We start from the raw sequence: 19,596 nt of genomic DNA, 5'->3' as shown, positions 1-19,596 counted from the left end.
TATCTGATCAAAACTGAAAAGCCCAAGTGAAAAAGGAGAAGCAAGGAGGATCGTGAAAACTGCCTTGTCCTGGAGGAGATGCGAGAATTGCACGCTTCTAGCCTTTCTTTACCTATGTTTTCAATAGAAAACTATCAAGCCATTTTATGTCGTTTTCCCCTTTTTGCCGTTGGCACGAGCGGAGGGTGTGAAAAGCAACAAAAGTACTCGGGGCAGAATTCGAGGTGGGAGTCCGTATACATCGTTCGTCGAGTGATGAAGCCGTCTTTCAAATTCAGACATAAAGATAGAGCCTACAGGAACTAGCTCCAACCCACACATTCCGGATTGGGGGAAAGGGAAATAGTTGCATCATCTAATCCGACGGTCCTGTGAGCCGAACCCACCCCAGGTTCCCGACGGCCTCCACGACGTCCCCGTTGAGTGTTTTGCTACTGTTGAGCTGGAGGTTGCGGCTGATGAACAGCCACTTCCGGTATTGTTTGCGTAGACATATTCGCCGTCGACGTATTGGGCGCCCACGGTGAGCGTGCTGCGGTGCTTGCGTCTGGCGTATCTCTGTTCGAGCCGATAAAGCTCCAGTTCTGTATGGATGTTAAAAACAGTGATGCGAGTATGTCAGAAAAGGGGAACAAAGAAGAGAGGGGGCAAGGATTGCTTCTTCATGGTGTATATTGGGATTAGTAAATGAATAATATCAAAAGGAAAACATCCACACACACGTACTTGCATGTAATTTCTCAAAAAGACCCATTTTCAGTGAAGTATGTGCAAGTTCTTTCACTCAGACCTTGACTTGCGTTTCTCATCAAATAGAGATCGTCTCAAAAACGCTTACAAGCCGCTTAACTGTCGACCGACAGCCCTGCTGTGAGGGTTCAACCAGGCGAGTTTAATAGCTCCTTTTGTTATTTTGCAATTCCTTTACTCTTTGGTGATCGAATGTTCAGGCTGCTATGTGGCAAAGGAGAGACCAATTGCTGATGAGATGTCAGCGGACAATGTATGGAAGTGATCAGATTGTGCAATGAGTCGGGTAGGAATCGTGTGTCGAGTCGAGTCGAATGTCCAAGATAGATAGATATATATATCTTGAGGCCTCGAACTTTTTCTAGCGGGAGCTAAGAACTTTGTCGTGTTACTCTCAGTTGTTTTTCCGCGCGTCAGAAAGTTTTCCCAATCCCAGAAATACAAGACAATAAATCAAGATATGATTGATCAAGCGGAGAATCGAAGGACAAAAGGCGCGACCTCAATTGATGAAATGGACGGGAATGGATCAACGATTGTAACGAATATATGGACACTGTGTATCCGCCATCACCTCGTCAGCTGGAAGCTCCATGTCTGACAAGAGGACATATATTATAATATATATCGGTTTATGTCTTATAGCCTAACGGATCGCAAACGAATATCCACGCTCATCTTCAGGAATTGGAGGTGGGACGAACCTGTTTGGAGGGGAAATGGAATGAGAGACACACACACACACAGTTGAGGCGTGGTTGATGCTGGAAATAAGCGATAAGGGGTCTCACGGGGCACAAAATACTACACAGTGATCGAGCTTGCAGAGATGGTTTCCTCGAGGAGCACGATTGTTGTAAGTTCAATGAATGGATTTATAAAAAGGAATGGACGACATAGGCAAAATAATAACCATAAAAGAGTGGCAGACTACAACAACAATCGCTGCCTCCCGAAGACAAAACGACTCATCGGCGCTACAAACCCAGAAAAGAAAGTGAGAGAGAAGAGACAGACAACATACAGCGTACGTACGGTACGGCCAGCCAGACAGAACTGGAACTGGAGAAGAACCGGACACGAACGAACCGAAAGACACTTTACGCTAGCGATCCACCGGCCCGCATGCTGTGGACAGTGGGCTGCGATATCTGGTTGTTTCAACGTTGCTTGGATGCAGTGGGCCGTCTCGCAGGCCGGAATGCCAGACCGGCTCAGCACCAACGTCACTAGTCGCAGGCTAATCATCACTATTTTGTTTCCAGAACTGCCAACTTACCAAGGGCTTGGTTACCTGGGGTCCTGTTGGCCGTCAGCCACGTTCATTCTCACAGTGACAGGAGGCAGCCAGGCTGTGCGCCCCAGTGTGAGCTTTGGCAGTTGACAGGGCATTGGGAAGGTTACACAGTGGCAGTTGGTGTGAGGTTGCTAAGATTCATTATTGTTATCCCCGTGTGCAAGGAGGGGGGGATGCTAGATCTCAAGATAAACGAAAGAGTGCAGCATTTCAAATTTCGTACTTTTGTTCTTCTGCCCTCGCCAAGGGTCCAATTCAGGGGTAAAAGTCAATCCAGGCGCGCCAGTGTCTCCTTTAGCGACTCGAAAGCATACTACGGAGTATAAAATGCCCCTCTCAAGCCTGTGGCGTCGCAGCAAGCCCAATACAAAGCTAAAACTACATCGATTCAGCGATGATTCCTATGAAGAGGGCTTTTTTGGGCTTGCATGTATGTACGCAGTACAAAACCAACACTTCCTAGGTGAACCCCGCGCCCAGCTTGCATTATGCGTGGCTGCGATTAATAAAATGGGCACAGGCTGCGGCTAAATTCCTACAATACTCCACTTCCACGAGGATGATGATGTTACCGTGGGATCATTGGTTCGATAACCCATGTCCGCTTGAGCTTCTTATCCTTGATATGGTAGCCAAACCAAACAAATGTACGTAACCGCTATACTGAGCGTAAGCTCACAGTCCGAAAGTATTCCTTACTGCAATCCTATACGCTGCGAATAGTCGACAAGCTAAAAGGGAAAAAGTATACTCCGTTGGATATATAAGTACTGTACATGTACAATTCACCCCAAATTCTTATTCTGCCGTCTTGGGAGGGCGGGGAAACCTGGATGGCTCAAGACGGCGACGGCGGTGGTGGTTGATTGGGCTTTTTAATTGGGTCTTCGTCCGCTGGTTCCTCGACTGCCGCATCCATCTCCTCGACTTCGAGGTCAATGTCTTGCGCGAGAGATCTTTCCTGGGCTGCAATTGGTTGTTAGGTAAAATTGTTAACAGAAAGTGCTATTTCAAATTGGTTTTTATAAAAGCGTGAGGGGGATTTTGAAATAGAGAAGACTAAATAAGTCTTCTTCACAAGGGCATACCATTCCATAATTCTGAATAAACACCCCCGTCCATCCCTAGCAGTTCGGTATGCGTCCCACTTTCTGCAACTTTACCTTCCTTCAACACGAGGATTTGATCACAGTCATAGATCGTCCGCAGTCGATGGGCAACGAAAACACTCGTTCGTGCCTTTTCTTTGAGGATGCTGTTGATGTTTTGAAGTAGCGCTTGCTCTGTGTATGTATCTAGAGCGGATGTCTGTTTCACCAAGTAGGTTAGCTGAGCGAAGTCCGTGGCTAGTAAAACGTAGCCAGGGGGGTAGAAAACAAATCTATAGAAAAAAAGGGGGTAAAACTGACAGCTTCATCGAAAAATAATAGAGGGGGGTCTTTAAGAATGAGTCGGGCAACCGCTAGCCGCTGCTTTTCTCCTCCTGATATCATCATCCCACGTTCTCCCACTGGCGTCTCGTACCCTGCAGGTAGCCGCTCGATGAGCTCATGGATGTGTGCCCGTCGTGCGGCGTTCCGAACTTCTTCCGCAGTCGCATCTATTCTACCATATCGCAGGTTGTGTTCGATGGTGTTGTTGAAAAGAGGAGTGTCTTGCGGTACTACACCAATGGCCCTTCTTAAACTATCTAATGACAGATCGCGAATATCTTGACCATCAACTAGAATCCGACCTCCCTGGACGTCATAGAACCGGAATAAGAGGCGTAATATTGTCGATTTTCCGCAACCGCTAGGACCAACAATGGCAAACTTCTGGCCGGGGGGGATTGTGAAGCTGACACCTTTTAAAACCTTCCGATCGGGATGGTAGCCGAAAGTGACGTTCTCAAATCTGATTTCACCACCGCGAGTGAGCTGGAGTGGCTTAGCATCTAGTTTTTCCTTGACGTTAATGTTAACTTTCTGAAGGTTGAATAGCGTTTCCATGTCGAGCAATGACTGTCTCAGTTCCCGATATACTGATCCAAGGAAATTTAAAGGCACTGAGAGCTGGAAAACAAGTTGGTTGACCATCACTAAGTCCCCTACAGTCAATTGACCACCAGCAACACCGCTTGCAGCCAAGTACATAATTCCGGCAAGTGCACCAGAAAAGATAACATTCTGGCCCGAGTTAAGCAGAGCTAAGGACGTCGTGACCTTTATCGACGCATCTTCATACCCCTTTAAAGCCTTATCGTATCGGGAAACCTCAAACTTTTCATTGTTGAAGTACTTGACGGCCTCGTAATTAATTAAAGAGTCGACAGCTATGGTAGCTCCTCTATTATCAGCGGCATTGGCTTGTTTTCGAAATTTCGTTCGCCACGCAGTCGTCGTAATCGTAAAAGCGGTATATGCTATCATGGTCGCGGCAGTGATGGCAGCGAATTTCGGCCCATATTGATAGGACTTAAAGGTTTCTTAGAAGATTTGCGTAGAGGAGGTATTGTTTGAAAGATTGTATACGTACCAGGATACCACAAACCATGGATATTTCCAGCGCTGTCGGGAATATATGGAACACCATTGAAGAGAGGAGGAAACTTATTCCTTTTGTACCTCTATCAATGGCGCGAGTGAGGCCACCCGTCTGTCGGGTTAAGTGGAAGTTCAGATCCAGTCGAAGCAGATGGTCGAATACATTCTGGGCAACCTTTCGAATAGTCTTCTGCGCAACGCTTGCAAACACAGCATTTCGGAGCTCCTGGAACAACGTCGCTCCAATTCTGGATGCGCCATCTATAGTAATTAAACTTAGTTAATTTATTGTTCGCATTTCTTCAGGGGATCCGCTTCCAAACGTACAAGCAACGATCATGGTCCCCGCAACTGTCCAGGCAGTGCCACCAAGAACTGCAAAATCGATATTCATCGAGTCGACAATATTTTTAAAATAGAAAGGAACTTGAACATTGAGAATCTAAGACAGGAGTAAGCGGATGGAGGATATCCCTTGGGGACAAACAAAGAGAGAGAAAATAGAAAATAGCACAACCCACCTTTCCTCCAACTAAGAGGGCGAGCGCTGTGCCAACTCGAGCTTTGGTACCTAAATCATCCTGCAGGACCCCTTATAAGTGGGAACTCTGTAAATGTGTGGGGATGCCGTTCTTTTACCTTAGGCCAGAGATACTTGGCCATTTCTTTCATAATAGCCCAGTCCGCTTTCCGTTGCGTTTTTGCATTAACGGTGGCATCATTGAGAAACTCCACTTTCTTCGTCGGTGTCACATCACCTCCATCTCTCGGGTTCTTCCGAATTATTGTGCTTTTGCTGGAAGCCTTGGGAATCCTAACGGCGGGAGATTCGGAAGCGGGGTTAAGCTTCTTTTCTGAAAAATGGTCCTGCGTATTAGCTTTCCTCAAGGCGTTTCCCCCCGAACTAAATATACGGGATTGCCCTCTGTAATGTGGACGTCCAATGCGCGCTGGTTGCGACAGGCGGAGAATGGTATAGCAACATCTTGTTGGCGGCGCTGTGCCGCTGAGGACAGGCAGGGCTCGGAGGAGCATTTCGGGATGGTAATTGCCTCTAGCATGTACAGGAAAATGCTGTTGATACAGTTGTTACAACTGGGATATCATATCGGCCATGTGAGATGTTGAAGGACAATATCTAACACGGCTTTTTGCTGGGCTAGCCGGACATACCGGTCAGCGGAGGTTCCCATATTCACCACATGAGAAGGTTTACATACCGGATTTCTACGCCCGTATACTGCGAGGCAACATATCCACGAGACAGTCAACGTCAAGAACCTCGTTGGAATTTAGCTAGCTAGCTGTGCGATAAAAATGGTGTGCGGTGAGGGTGCAAGTCGCGCTGCGCTCTCGGAGGTCAAAGTCATTCCCCGCCAAAAGCGGAAGCTTGTTTGCCTTGTTTGCTTCGGCCATTCTTGTCCGAAATCACGAAACATACCGCATGATGAACAGCAAAACGGCATCGTTATCTACATGTTGGTAGGCTTTCTCTTCCTGCAATTAACGAATGCACTCATATGGAGGCCATGAGTCATTCCATCAGGAGATCTCTCCAGCCTTTCGCCCGGAGCCGACGCTCATGGAGAAGCCCTGCCCGCCGGGCTGAGCAGAGATGGATTCATATCCAGCAGCTCCAATCAGCTGAGCCGGGCCTCGTCAATGGCAACTATCTCCCCGCTTCGACCACAGCTAATTCGGCTTCATCTCCTGGTATGGGAATCACTTGCTTTTCCGATACGTCGTCAAACGCTAATACTGTTAAAAAGATGCCAAGTTCCGAGTTCTCGGTGCTCCGTATTCCATCCTTTCCGTTACTCTCTCCGCATCGCAAAACTTATATACACGCCGCGGAACTCTAGTCGGGCTAAGTGGGAAAGCAGACAATGTACGGACAGCGGTCGGAGAAACTCTACATGGGCTACGTGCTGATATTTCCTGACCGCAGGTCATTTCGACTTTAAGTCTCCTAGAACCAGCTCGCCGGGCTTTACTTCGCATCCCGTTCCTATATCAAAAGGTAGGGCTCTCACGCGACATCAAGCATTTGGCATGTCCAATTTCTTATATCTCTGTTCAATCACAGATCTCCTCCACAAGCCCAATTACCGCTTTGATATCGACGCGCTCTGCCATAACCACGTTCTCTGTAGTCGAGATGAATGGCTCTGTCGATTGGATGATAGCACAAGAGAAAGCCTTGCTGGCTTGGACAGGCCACTCTTTAAGAATCAAACCGAGACTCACTAGACAACTAGTACGTACTACACGCTCAGTATTACATGGTATGGAACTTGACGCTAATTATTAAAGAGTTTGTCACACTGGGGAAATTCGGAGGTAACTGGTCGCGGGTTACTTGCTCTCGTTGGCACAGGCCAACTTTATTCGGTTGAATTGAAAGCAGGAGAGCAATATATCTCTCATCCAAGGTACATATATACACATATTTTGAATTTGATAAATATGTACCATCTAACACACTTAAGTAATGTTGTCGCATATACTATCACCGCTCCTTCGCCACGCCCGTACCGGTTTAAATCTACCATTTTGCCATTCCAGATCCCTAGCCTTGGGATTGGAAAACGTTTGTCAGATTCAAATTTCATAAAGAATTTGTCTGATACCGATACATGGAAAGCTGCATTGAAACTGTGGCACATAATTCGGACGTGGTCCCGGAGAACCATTTGGGGTGATCGAGTGAGTTCCCATACACGCATGCATATCCTACCATCAGGGAAAAAGACAAGAATAGATTCCTAACTTCTCATTTTAGTTATTCTTACAATTCGACGGACCAGCTACGATCTTGGTACAATCCCGCGCTTCAAGAATGGCGGACACCTTGACTACTCAGCAAGTGAACGAGATTGCCGATGCTCCTCCAGGTGTTACTCAAGACGCCGTAGACAGGGCAGCAGCAAAATTAGGTGAAGAGGAGACCGTTCCAAAGGCCAAGGATGATTTAAAACCCACGACTGCGATATCTGGACAGAGTGTCGCTAGCGTTCGGCGTGACGGGAAGGTCGAGTTCCACCAAACTGGGGTTGGCCAGTAAAAAATGAAGGCCACCTACTCCATGCTGCCGGTGTCTATTCCCTAATGTTCATTTGATCCGTGTACATATATATATTTATCCTCGAATGGTTTGTACTATAGACATGACATGTTTCTTTTCTATGTCGTTTCAGGTAGCTCTACTGTGATAATGACCCTTTGGAGTTGTGTCCCAAATAATCACCTTGCCCAACCTATTCCGATACCAGGCTGAAGTGCAAAACCCTAGACAACGGGCTGGGTTCTCTCATCGTCTAAATGAGCACCAGGGTGAACAGCATCGGTAGGTATGCTAATTCTGACAGATCCCTTCACCAATGTCACTCCATTGACCCAGGTAGTAATGACCATTTAACAACCGTTAACGGTATAGCTCTCAAGCCAATGCAATTCGCGGTTGATCAGCTATGGAAGAAATTCACAATACATTGCATATTATTTCTCAATTCCTACATAATTTCTGCTTCCGCAATGAAATACCCCCCTCCACGTTGGAAAAACAAACACACAGAAAAAAGGCAGCCCTTTAAAAAGGTAACTCATTTAGTCGACGGATTCGGACTGACCGTCTTGTCAGGGAACTTGCGGAAAAGATCCGCCAGATCATCGATAGGGGCTGTGAGGAGTCCTACCGCAGTTTCGAACGGCGGCTTGTCCGGTGCGCTTGGATGAGAACGGGTAGGCACGAATGTTTTAGTTCTCGAAAACGAAGTGGCGAGTTTCTTACTCTCTTCTTCGCGTAGTGCACTCTCAAGCTTAACGAGGTCTTCTTCTTCTTCCTTTTTGGATGTGTTTCGAGAGGTTTTTCATCAGGGCTTTAATTGTAGGAATGAATTCTAGATTGGTTGTCTTCATGTTTTGGAATTTTTTGTTCCTCTTTCACCTGTTTGGGTTTATCAAGGGTTAATATATGTACAATATAAGAATGGATTTTCCCGGGGTAATTGAAAAAAAGGGGGATCGCAATACACACGACTTGATGCTCTTCACGATCCTTATCGGCGAGGGCTTTCCCGCCCTTCACATATTTCTCGAGGGCAGGGTAAACGACCAACTCCTCGTCAATGGAATGGCGAGCCAACTCCCAGGTAAACTGGTTCTGATATCGAACCTGTTCATCCTGGTCCTTGGGGTTTATGATCTTGTCATAATACGCCTCGAGCTCCCTATGGTCTGTCTTGATGGTATCGGAAATCGTCGTCATGATCGATCGAGGTATGAAGTGTGGACTTTTGCTGAGAGTTATATAAAAGCTCGATGACTTATTAGCTCTAATGACAATCAACAGATTAAAGAGGGGCGCCTTGGGCCATTGAGCCCAAGGAAAGGTGATATCGTCGTCAAAAAGTACACATACTGTATATTGCTACATACCGTAATGCTAAATGAGCAAAGTATTCAATCTAGCAGAGAAGAGGGGCTAGGAGGTGTAAGTCAGTAAAAGTACTTTATTTCGTGTTTATCAATGTAAAGAAAACTGTGAGATGGGTAGACGTACATATAAACGCGACGATGCTGACATTTAAAAGCTCGTGGGTACTTGATATTCGATCGAATCAGGGGGAAGAAATGCAATGCATGGAACAGTAGGCGAGAGACCCTGGAGGTTAGATACAAATCTTCTGAGTGATAATATATGTCACAAAAGGGCCACACGTCATCTGCACGTAATATCAACCCCGGAGGGCGAAATAGTTGGCGCATTGTGTCAATTCTCATGTTATCAACCTCTTCATTGCCAAGTTTATCCACGCCCTGTGGACAAAACGCATCAGGATTTATGACGGCGAACCGAGCTCAGAAGGATTCTGGATGCCTCCCTTTCGAGCTATCATTTCAAGCAGACATTGAAACGGGGTTGGCTGGCGCCGTACTTCTTGAGAACTTTGATAATTGCTTGGTCAAATAGGGGAACTTAGGCTATTGACTACTGAAGCGTTGAGGCAAACTCCACCGGCAAGCAAAAAATCTTTCCGATTGCTCAGCCACTTATCTTTTCTATATCTATTTCATGCAGCTAGTAAAGACTCGAAAAAAAGCATGGAGTTGGCGGACTGGGGAAACAGGTTCTTAACGTCACCTTTAACACGGACGAATGGTTAACCCCTTTAGATCTGACCTCACACCATGATCATCGAGAGCAAACATTTCGTTAATCAAGCTGCAATTGCCTGGAGCAACCCTTTGGGACTGCCATGATGTGTTTCAGGGTAGTTTCGGGTTGTGGGATGTTTCCTTGTTCCCAACAGATGACATGATGTCAAATAAATCTGTCATATCTCAAAAGTTGGCAGCGGGGAGAATGCAGGACTGGCCTATGTAGTCAGTCTCCCAACCCGGGCAGGGGCCAGGAACATTTTGAGGCGATGGCATAGGCAATTAAATTGCAATCGAATTCCACTCTCTGAAGTCTGAGGCCCTGCTGGGAGGAAATATCACGGATAATTTCAGGTATCCAAAGTCCAGTTTTCGCTGGTTTCACCGGTGAAATCAAGCTCAAATGCTTGCCGTTTTCTAGAGCACGTTTAGAACCACCACAGGAAATCTTGAAATGCAACTGCTTGTCTGAGGTTAGTTTATAGCCAGCCACTATGAAGGGAAAACCTTGAGGAGTTGAGAGCGGAATTTAGACGCTGGCTAAAATCCTAAGCCCGATAGGAGAAGAGGGTCCATTCACCAATTGTTACCATGCCGTCGGATATAATGACCCAGAACGACATAAATTCCGGCAGATGCTAGCCAGCTAGCAGTCGGAAACTAAATAAACTACACGTACTTGTTGTGTACGTGTAATGTGCAGTACAAGCGCTGCTTGCCGCCTCGACAATAAAATATACTGTGTTTGATTTCTGCTCTAGCCGCTCTATTACAACAGCAAAAGAGCTCAGCGAGGAGAGCAGTGTCTAGCAGGTAGAGATGGTGGCCCTTTCACAAGGAGGGGGCTCGTCTTAGGTGAAGCCAGTGCTTTTCCAAATATATATATAAAACGAAACCTTCTGAGGGCAATTACCAAGACATCCCTCAATCCCACAGCCAGCGAAGTTATTTTCAACCCTTTGTGCGCCCGCCTATGTGGACCCCTTAAACACATCATCTTTGACATTAACCCAATCAGAGAAAAATGATAGTCTGCCACTTAACCATCTCAAAGAAATCAAAGGATTTGACAGTCGCCGCCAATGCGCTTCATGAGCTCATTCTTCAATCCTTCTTCTCAATCTTCGAAAAACAGAGAGAGATGATGCCACAGATGAGTGATATGGGGGAAACACAACCTGTAATTCATTTTTCTCCTAATCACCTACCCGGCGTATGAAGAACAGAAGAAGGATCAAAGAATCAGTTCTCCAGTCCCTTCAGAAACACACCATATAGTTAATCAACTATAGATAATGTGTGAGGGTCTTCTGCTTTCCCAAACGCAGGCCGCAGCAACTCTGAAGTCTCCTCAATAAGAACAAGGCACTGTAGGCTTTAGTCAAGCGTCGTGGAAACCCAAGGTGCCAATTAATCATTGAACATTTCTAGTCGTCTCGCAGAACTTGAAACTTCTCTGACCCAAGCTCTTTGAATTATTCACTCCCGAACAGAGGTATATAGTATGGAAAACTAGAACGGCTTGTCTAGCGCGCTCCCCCACCATGCCGAAGATGCAATTGATCATTGCTGGAAATTTTTCCGCGAGATCTTCTGCATGTTGAATCTTGATATGAGTTGTTGGTCGAGCGTAGGGATTGGCAAATACCTAAGCCCTAGCACCTGTCAAGTTGTCAACACATGCCCGTCAAGTTCTTTGCAAAACGACGGGCCCGACGGGCTTGACAAACGGCCAGTCATCGAGTGACACCGGAGCTCGTGGAGCTGCAATTATCAGAACTGAGGAGAAAAGGATGGGTTAACCCCTTCGGAAAGGGATGAAACCAATAATCTCAAACAAAGAAAAACCTATCCTTAATTCCCGTTTGAATGTTTGAATGAGATTTCTCGAGAGGGGGATCTTCGTCGAGATGGAGGTCTATTACCCCTTCTCGGGTCTGTTGAGAGCGACTAGCTGATAAGGGGAGTGAGGGGCAATTTAAGGCATAGCATACGGAAGTGCACGCACCCTGATACCCCTCTCGGTTTCATCCGCAATGATTGCCAGGCAGAGAGGAATCTCTGCAATAGATAGACTTGCTGCAGCTCAGAATATAACCGCGTGGCGTATGATTTTGACCGATAACGGTAATGGTTCACGCTGTGCATTGTACTCTGTAGGACAGTCTCAACTACAGCCAATGGTACAGGGAGGGGGCTCGAGCACATAAATACCAGAGGACCAACGCTGTACGCTGTTCATTATGTGTGGTAGCATGATTGCTACCAGCGATACAGGTAACAGTTTTTACTTTCGTGTGTGTGATTGCAAGAAGGAGTCTGGTTTTCAGAGAGAATAGGGAGAAGACCAAACTATCGGGCGTGCTATTTTTACTTTATTTTTTTAAAATATATTATTTAATATATAACTATTTACTTTAGTTATTTCTGCCAGCCATGGGGGCTATTTGATCAATCCCATCTCATATTCAATCAATTCAGGCATTAAATCCATGGTTTTATCCCACTCTAGAAGATGTGAAAGAAACTGACTCGGCTGCAAAGATCTCTAGATTCCAAGAGTTCAGAAGTTCGGATGATACGCAGCAGCCTCTCTCTGAACATCATCATCATCCTCAGAGAATGTCACGGCTGGTGTCCTTTTGTTTCCCATTTAGAATCCCGAAATCACTGTAGATGGGGTTGTGATATTTAAATACTGGTTACTGTGGCGGACGTATTTCATCCAAACCAACAAGCTTTTGGAAACCGGAAGACAAGCGTTTGTGAAGGAGGGAACTCGCGTAGTTCAGTGTACCAAAAGCAACCGCCATAGTTAAATAAATATTTACAATACATCCCAACACCAACACCAACAACAATAAGAACCGAAGTTATTGTTGGATAAGCAAACCCGCACATCCATCAGGTCTAAATATCACCCTTCAATTATTCATTTGGTCACTGCTTTTCCATTGCCATGCCATGCTCGGAACTAAAGGGTCGTCTTGGCATGCGGTGTTCGGCATCCGCATAAATTCGCATTTCGGACCCCATCCCACCCCTTCACCCCAATGGCCAAAGGCATAGGGCGCAACCACGACGCTATCCGAGTCGTTAATCTGGGTCAGGAATTCGGACTGACAATCACTCAAAGTCAGCTTTAGGGCAGTGCACTACTTTACTCAATTGCAAAATGTGCGAAAAAGGTACTAGGACTGTGGCCGCTTTTCAAATACAATAAAACGTGCGGGAGAATGATTCCCAGGTCGGTCGGGGGCCGAATGTTAGCATCGATAAGTCCATATGGGTATAAGTAACAGGTCTTGATAACTGTTCACTGCTCCTCCTCCTCTGCAAGAAATCGGGACATCTTGATCTCATCAACAGTACTATACTCTCATCTCTCCTCTACTTCCAACCACTTCATATCTACCACGGTTCAACAGTTAAAATGACCAAGTCTCTCACCAGCACTGAGTCTCTTGAGAATGGGCCCCCTCCTGATACTAACCCAGTCACCTTGGGCCTGTACGCATCCCCTGAGATCCGAGAACCAACTAATCTCAAGATCGAGGGCACTATCCCCACATGGCTGACCGGCTCTCTCTACCGCGGCGCGGCAGCGACCTGGGATGTTGGCACCTACACGGCTGAGCACTGGTTTGATGGCTTCAGCCGGAACCACAGATTCGAAATCGCCAATGGCGCCGTGTCATACCGCAGCCGCAACGGCGCTGAGGAGCTGATGGATTTTGTTCGTGAGACCGGACGGTATCCGACCTCCAGCTTTGGCAGTGACCCCTGCAAGGTCATATTCGGGGCGTTCGAGGCCACCTACCGAGACGGCAGTAGTAGTCGAGGAAAAGCAAGTAGTAGCAACGTGGGCGTCTCGTATGTTCCCAACTTTGCGGGAATTCCCGGCAACTCAACCACCCAGGGAGCCCCATTTGACGCTCTCGTCTCGACAACGGATGCCAACGAGTTGCAAAGAATTGATCCAGTCACACTCGAACCTGGTGAACTTTTCACATACGAAGCTTCCAATAAGCTTCTTGTCAACTCTGGACAAAGTGCAGCTCATCCGGTCGTGGGTGAAGACGGCGCCGTCTACAACTATGTGCTTGATCAGAAAACCTCACCTCCGACCTATTATATCTTCGGAATTTCTCCTCCGAAAGGGGAGACCAAGATACTCGCAACCATCACCGATGCGCCTGCAAGTTACATCCATGCTCTCTTCGGGTCAGAGAAGCACCTTGTTCTTGTTGTTTGGCAGGCAGATTTCGCCAAGGAAGCCATTACTATCCTGGATAGCATCGGCGACTGGGATCCGGAACGCAAGACTTTGTTCTATGTCATTGACCGGGCTAACGGCGGGCTTCTCCGCAAGTACGAGAGCCCCGATGCTTTCTTCGCGTTCCACGAGATCAACACCTTCGAGAACGAGGCTGGAGACATTTTCGTTGACCTCCCCCGTATGGACAACTACAGCTTCCTGTCCGCCGCCAAAATATCCAATCTCAGAGCCAATCTCGGAACACCTAATGCCAACTCCAGCAACGATCTAGCCGGAGCCTTTACTCGCTACCGCTTGCCCTACCACGACAGCCATGCGCCTTTGGCTGACGGTAGTACCCTCCCGACATACAAGGCCGAGATTGACATCTCCCTCCCCCTTGCTCAGGCCAACATCGAGCTACCGCGCATTCATCCCGGCAAGATGGGCCGGCCGTACAGGTTCTCGTACGGAATTCATGTCGAGAAGACAGGCAACTTCGCTGACTCGATTATCAAAATCGACGGGGATGAGAAGACGTGGCTGGTTTGGGCTCCTGCGACGAGACATGTGCCTTCCGAGCCCATATTTGTCCCGAGACCTGGTGCCACTGATGAAGATGACGGCGTGCTGCTGACAGTTGTCATGGACGTCCATGTCAAACAGAGCTCGTTGGTCGTCATAGACGTCAAAACTATGAAGGAACTGGGTAGAGCTAGGATGCCCATTGTCATGACGTATGGCTTCCACGGGACTTGGGGTCAGGGACCGATTCAGCCGCGAGCTGGTGAGCTTTGAGGCTTGGCTTGAAGGTGAGGTGGCTAGATGGCTTTGCTTTAACGGCTGGGCAAAACTCTGGCTGGGAATGGTTTATGAGAGGTTTAATGAGAGTTTTCACCTTTACGAATTGTATACTAAGCGTTTGATTAGCATAGCATAGTCTTTATTGCATTTACATATGTTTACCTATTCTTTGTTTTGTACGTTCACCCAAGATGAATTGAAAGTTAAAAGAATTTAAAATTGTGTAAGCTAGTTAGTTTTCAGGTGATTATTATACTTCATGACCACTATGTGTATAAACAAGTTTAAAGAAGGCCTTTTTTGAGCATAACTTTTGAAAATTTGAATAATTAAATCAGACAATGGAAGTGGTTAGAGCGACCAGCCGCTTGAGACTGTACATGGCTAAATATGTAAGGCTGATGATCCCTTGGCTAAGTTGGCTTGCATTATTGACAATAGCCAATTTATTCGGGAACAGCAGAGGATTCTGGCATAACTACCTACTAACTATTATTCACAAGAATAATGACTTGTTTGTTACCTCCTGCAGCCAGCAGGTAATTAGTTAATGTACTGTATGTTCCCTCTCTCCTGACTAGCACCCTCAAATTTGGACTTCGGGGAGCAGAGGAACACAAAATACATAATATATCTGCCGGTCAATCTGATACACGCTCGCTCCCTTATACAGATACCTCGGAATTCGCTCCTTTTGAAACTTCAGATGCCAGATTCCGCCGCCCTGCCTGCTGTAGTGCCTGGTTGGATAAATCACAACTGAGAGGCTTTCGCCGCGGTTAGGCCCCATCTCACCAATCTCACCAATGACGATGGTGTATTAGCCAACTAACTGTATATAACTACAGGTTAGGCGAGCTACGGATTTAAGAGCTGCTGTCTGTGTCTCCACTCTCCGTGCGCGCGGGCATTGCAACCTGCCGATTCATAGAGGTGAGGTGATATCCCAACTGAATCCAACATCCAACGGGAGAGAGACGAGCAACAGTGTTGCCCCACCCGGCGATCCTGCGTCCTTGTCCATCAACGTACAGTACACATAGTGCTATCGTTTTTGAGGAGACGAACACAAGAAAAGCAATAATGAGTAACTCTGTATCCAGGTTTCATCCGGCTTCTTCGCGACTTTGGTCACCCGCTCCCGGACCTGGCCTCGCGGCTTCAGACATGGCAAATATCTGGCCCAACTCAGTCCCGGCTCCCGATAGATGTGATTCCCCTCTCTCTTGCAAATCCTACAGCGATTCCCAGTCGGCATATTGGTTCGTTTTTCCCGGACTCTCAAAATCAGCCCCCTCCCAAAAAGATTTCAGCCCTCGTTTGAGGTTTCTGCTATAGTAACCTGGTTGGCATGTTAAGGATCCTGCGAATTTTCTGATCAGAGAGCACGAAGGCCAAGGACTCTGCCCAACCCTCGTCGGTTAGTGACAATAGGCGTGTGTACGTATAACACAGGCGTACTTCGTACATGAAAAAAAGAGTACCACCGCAACGCTCCACGCGCAACATGCTCAACGTTCTGGTCAAAATTCGAACGACTGGTCCTGCACCTCATAGACGTTCAGAAGCTATAGCAAAATGGCCAGCTCCCGATGAGGATCTTAACGCTATTTACTGCTGTGGCTAGCTTCTGAGAGCTTTCGTATAGGCCGATATTCGTACGGTTGCTAGCTATCAGAGATTTGAGGACGGGATAAAATTATGCAGCATCCCACCATGCCTGGTTCCGAATAGTTGATTTAGCGGCGTTGTAAATAATACCGGCATATCATGTAGTCATCTACTCCCGGTCGATGCTGAGGGGGTGATAATTCTGCCTTTTTTAGAGCTACAAATGTTAAGTTACCATCGATCGATCAAGCACGATTTCTCGATTTCTCGGACTTACAAAAATGGAGAGCGCCAAATGCAATCACCCCTTCTGGCTTCCTGACTCAAAACACTGGAGCCTGTGTCTCAATGCTCGTGTTTTTCACGGGCGATGCTCCAGATTCGCCCCAGACTGACTGGGCTTATTACTCAACTCCCCGGAAGCCTCAGTCGGCTTCGGACTAGAAAGAACTCATAATTATTACACCCCTAACGCTTTAAAAAAAAAAAAAAAAAAAAAAAAAAAAAGCAATTATTAATCGGATTCACACAAGTTCTCGGGTTTCTACCTATGGCCTTCCCAAGGTTGCCACTATTTCGTTCTTGATATGTGCCCGCTCCCTCCCAAGATCTCCGAACCGAGCCCGCACGGAGCCATACATAGATGTACCTGATGTACCTTTCAACCGAGCTCGGTCGATCCACTTGGATTTATTTCATTGATATCTGTTTATAATATTTTCTATTATATTTTCTATTTGTTTATACCCGCTTCGCCCGCCAGCCATATCAGGCTTTTCCACACCCGACTTATTGTATATCGTTCTCCGATATCTCCACCACCTTCCTTATACTTTTCCTCTCGTTCTCCGAGAGCCTGTATCAACGGAGATAAGAGCCGATCAGCCGAACCTTATTGTTTTCATGGTATAAGTTGTGTGAAAACACCCCCTGTTTTCAGTGTTGTTAACCGCCGATACAATATATCCCGTACCGGGCAATACATATGTTTCTGCTTTGAGGACATATCTCTCAAGTTTCTCAGGATGATGTCGAATGACATCGATAATGGACGAGCAAATGGCCATGTCTGGAGCGGGGAAACCGAGCTAGATAGGGAACTGAAGGCAGACGGGTTTCCTCCGTCGTCAAAATCAAGTCTCACTCACTTGGGCTCACCACCTCCAGGCCGAAAATTGAGCAAAGGATCAGATAATCTCGGTCACGATGCCTCAGATTCCGCGTCAACAGAATACCCTGCGGACAGGGACCCAGAAAAACAAGAGGGAGAGGCCGGCCATCCCGTGAACCCCAAGATAGATCCAAGCGCGTTTCCTGACGGCGGTATTGAGGCGTGGACTGTGGTTTTTGGTGGGTTCTGTTCTCTATTTGTGAGCTTCGGATGGATCACTTGTAAGTCGACGGCTTTCTTTTCTCTGAACTCTCAGAAATATTTTTCTTGCCCAAGTGAGAACAAGCCCCCAGTGCAGTGATCTAATGTATGTTTAGGTATCGGAGTGTTCCAGGACCACTACCAGAATAACCAGTTGAAGTCCTACTCACCAAGCACTATTGCTTGGATCCCGTCCCTTGAAGCTTGCATGATGTTTTTAGCCGTATGTCAAAAGGGATATCCATCCTGAACCATGACAAAATATCAGCGTATCAACGTTATGGCTTGAAGCCGCACTGACCATGTACTCTATGAGTAGGCCCCTTTTTGTGGCAAGATATTCGACAGTTATGGCCCTCGATACTTAATCATAGGCGGAACCTTTCTCCATGTCTTTGGTCTGATGATGACTTCCATATCAACTAAATACTATCAAATCCTCCTAGCCCAAGGGATCTGTAGTGCAATTGGCGCCGGGGCTCTTTTTTATCCTGCTGTCAATAGCATCTCAACGTGGTTTTTCAAGCGACGAGCACTCGCGCTTGGAATTTCGGCCAGTGGTTCAAGTGTCGGAGGCGTGATATACCCTATCATGGTAGCTAGACTAGTCCCACAGGTGGGATTTGCCTGGGCGATGAGGATCTGCGCCTTTCTCATCTTGGGGTTATGCGTTATTATAAACCTGACGGTAAAGTCGAGACTTCCACCGCAACCGAGGCCCTTCAAATTTAAGGAATTCTTGACGCCTTTTACCGAGATGCCATTCCTCTTGACCACGGCGGGTGCATGGTTATCATTCTTCGGGCTATACTTACCGTTCACATTTATCGTTTCGTTTGCCCGCCACTATGGGATGTCTCCACACCTAGCAGGCTATCTTGTTTCGATTCTGAACGCATCCAGGTAAAATGTTTTCCAGCACAAGGAACCCCCCTCCCGAATATCCCCTCTCAAACCTCCATTAAAGCCGCGACTTCAAAATTGATATTAACCAAACGACCATCTAGTACGTTCGGCCGTATCCTACCGGGCCATGCTGCTGACCTTTTCGGCCGTTTCAACGCCATGATAATAACCTGCGTGCTGAACGTCGTCATGGTTCTTGCTCTCTGGCTGCCCGCCCGTGGCAACATCCCCGTTCTCCTCTTTACCGCCTTCTTCGGCTTTACCTCGGGCGCATTCGTTTCCCTTGGCCCAGCCTTGGTAGCGCAGATTTCCGATGTGCGCCAGATTGGTGTACGTACGGGTGCGATGTTTGCAGTCTGTTCCATTGCCAGCCTCACAGGAAACCCTATCGGAGGTGCCCTGGTCGGGGACATTGAACAGCCGACATTCTGGCGGATGCAGTTGTTTACGGGAATCGTTATGGCGGCAGGGACTGTGGCTTTTGTTCTTGCTAGGTTGAAGGTGACTGGTATGAAGTTGATGACAAAGTTTTGAGAAAAGAAAGGTTGGGTGAACGAGTGGCGCATAACTACGTGAGCCCTGCTGGTCTCTTTTCCCTTCTCTTCGGTTTTTGTTTCCCCAGATTATCGTCTTAATTTTCGTCTTTTCTTGCTTTATATCCTTTTTTCCCGTTTTTACTTTATTTTATTTTCTGCGTTGTGGGCGTTGGCCGCGAATTCTGTTCCTCAGCAAAATACCATTCTGCACAGTTCTCGACTCGTACAGTTGTCATTCCCGGAAATGTATATAGAATAGTTATATAGAGAAAACAGGTGAGAAATTAATGATAGACAATGCCTTTTCCGGCATCTATGATCAATTTGGCAGACATCACTGGGGGTGGATGTGTTTCTAATTCGTCTAGGTATCGTCG

At 46.9% G+C, this 19,596-nt stretch overlaps 6 protein-coding genes across 6 annotated transcripts; 3 read left to right on the top strand and 3 right to left on the bottom strand.

Annotated features, from left to right (window-relative positions):
- Positions 1-351: 351 nt before the first annotated feature.
- BDBG_00319 (uncharacterized protein) lies at positions 352-754 on the bottom strand (the record flags this gene model as incomplete). The annotated part of the gene is made up of 2 exons (XM_002629027.2): positions 352-584; positions 727-754. The coding sequence occupies 2 exons, from the start codon at positions 752-754 to the stop codon at positions 352-354; spliced, it is 261 nt and encodes an 86-aa protein (XP_002629073.1).
- Positions 755-2,885: 2,131 nt separating this feature from the next.
- BDBG_00317 (iron-sulfur clusters transporter atm1, mitochondrial) lies at positions 2,886-5,607 on the bottom strand (the record flags this gene model as incomplete). Its single annotated transcript, XM_002629025.1, has 7 exons — positions 2,886-3,013; positions 3,136-3,355; positions 3,457-4,503; positions 4,565-4,833; positions 4,900-5,014; positions 5,094-5,153; positions 5,212-5,607. The coding sequence occupies 7 exons, from the start codon at positions 5,605-5,607 to the stop codon at positions 2,886-2,888; spliced, it is 2,235 nt and encodes a 744-aa protein (XP_002629071.1).
- Positions 5,608-5,710: 103 nt separating this feature from the next.
- BDBG_00316 (altered inheritance-mitochondria protein 24, mitochondrial) lies at positions 5,711-9,030 on the top strand. The gene is made up of 7 exons (XM_002629024.2): positions 5,711-6,285; positions 6,342-6,460; positions 6,521-6,592; positions 6,659-6,829; positions 6,886-7,004; positions 7,062-7,278; positions 7,355-9,030. Exons 1-7 carry the CDS (start codon positions 6,093-6,095, stop codon positions 7,634-7,636), a joined length of 1,173 nt encoding a protein of 390 aa, XP_002629070.1. The 5' UTR covers positions 5,711-6,092; the 3' UTR covers positions 7,637-9,030.
- Positions 8,175-8,839, bottom strand: BDBG_00315 (HHE domain-containing protein; the record flags this gene model as incomplete). The annotated part of the gene is made up of 2 exons (XM_031719838.1): positions 8,175-8,414; positions 8,609-8,839. 2 exons carry the CDS (start codon positions 8,837-8,839, stop codon positions 8,175-8,177), a joined length of 471 nt encoding a protein of 156 aa, XP_031575734.1.
- Positions 9,031-12,392: 3,362 nt separating the features above from the next.
- Positions 12,393-15,179, top strand: BDBG_00313 (retinal pigment epithelial membrane family protein). Its single transcript, XM_031719837.1, has one exon. It carries the CDS (start codon positions 13,166-13,168, stop codon positions 14,786-14,788), a length of 1,623 nt encoding a protein of 540 aa, XP_031575733.1. The 5' UTR covers positions 12,393-13,165; the 3' UTR covers positions 14,789-15,179.
- A 66-nt stretch (positions 15,180-15,245) lies between these two features.
- Positions 15,246-19,567, top strand: BDBG_00312 (monocarboxylate permease). Its single transcript, XM_002629020.2, has 7 exons — positions 15,246-15,572; positions 15,643-15,727; positions 15,898-16,056; positions 16,154-17,797; positions 17,894-18,000; positions 18,097-18,680; positions 18,785-19,567. The coding sequence occupies exons 4-7, from the start codon at positions 17,431-17,433 to the stop codon at positions 19,215-19,217; spliced, it is 1,491 nt and encodes a 496-aa protein (XP_002629066.2). The 5' UTR covers positions 15,246-15,572; positions 15,643-15,727; positions 15,898-16,056; positions 16,154-17,430; the 3' UTR covers positions 19,218-19,567.
- The last annotated feature ends 29 nt before the right edge of the window (positions 19,568-19,596 follow it).

This window comes from Blastomyces gilchristii (genome assembly GCF_000003855.2).
Source record: "Blastomyces gilchristii SLH14081 genomic scaffold supercont1.1, whole genome shotgun sequence".
In the NCBI taxonomy this organism is placed as follows: Eukaryota; Fungi; Ascomycota; class Eurotiomycetes; order Onygenales; family Ajellomycetaceae; genus Blastomyces; species Blastomyces gilchristii.
The sequence above is the reverse complement of the archived record's forward strand: the minus strand, read 5'-3'. Positions and strand labels throughout refer to the sequence as shown.

What these genes read in the sequence shown, in the direction of transcription:
- BDBG_00316 (XM_002629024.2), top strand. Translation starts at nt 6,093, where the DNA reads ATGGAGGCCATGAGTCATTCCATCAGGAGATCTCTCCAGCCTTTCGCC. An exon ending in TAAGTGGGAAAGCAGACAAT is followed by an intron (nt 6,461 to 6,520) that starts GTACGGACAGCG and finishes TCCTGACCGCAG; the next exon opens with GTCATTTCGACTTTAAGTCT. An exon ending in GAACCATTTGGGGTGATCGA is followed by an intron (nt 7,279 to 7,354) that starts GTGAGTTCCCAT and finishes TTCTCATTTTAG; the next exon opens with TTATTCTTACAATTCGACGG.
- BDBG_00313 (XM_031719837.1), top strand. Translation starts at nt 13,166, where the DNA reads ATGACCAAGTCTCTCACCAGCACTGAGTCTCTTGAGAATGGGCCCCCT.
- BDBG_00312 (XM_002629020.2), top strand. Translation starts at nt 17,431, where the DNA reads ATGATGTCGAATGACATCGATAATGGACGAGCAAATGGCCATGTCTGG. An exon ending in CTTGCATGATGTTTTTAGCC is followed by an intron (nt 18,001 to 18,096) that starts GTATGTCAAAAG and finishes CTCTATGAGTAG; the next exon opens with GCCCCTTTTTGTGGCAAGAT. An exon ending in TCGATTCTGAACGCATCCAG is followed by an intron (nt 18,681 to 18,784) that starts GTAAAATGTTTT and finishes ACGACCATCTAG; the next exon opens with TACGTTCGGCCGTATCCTAC.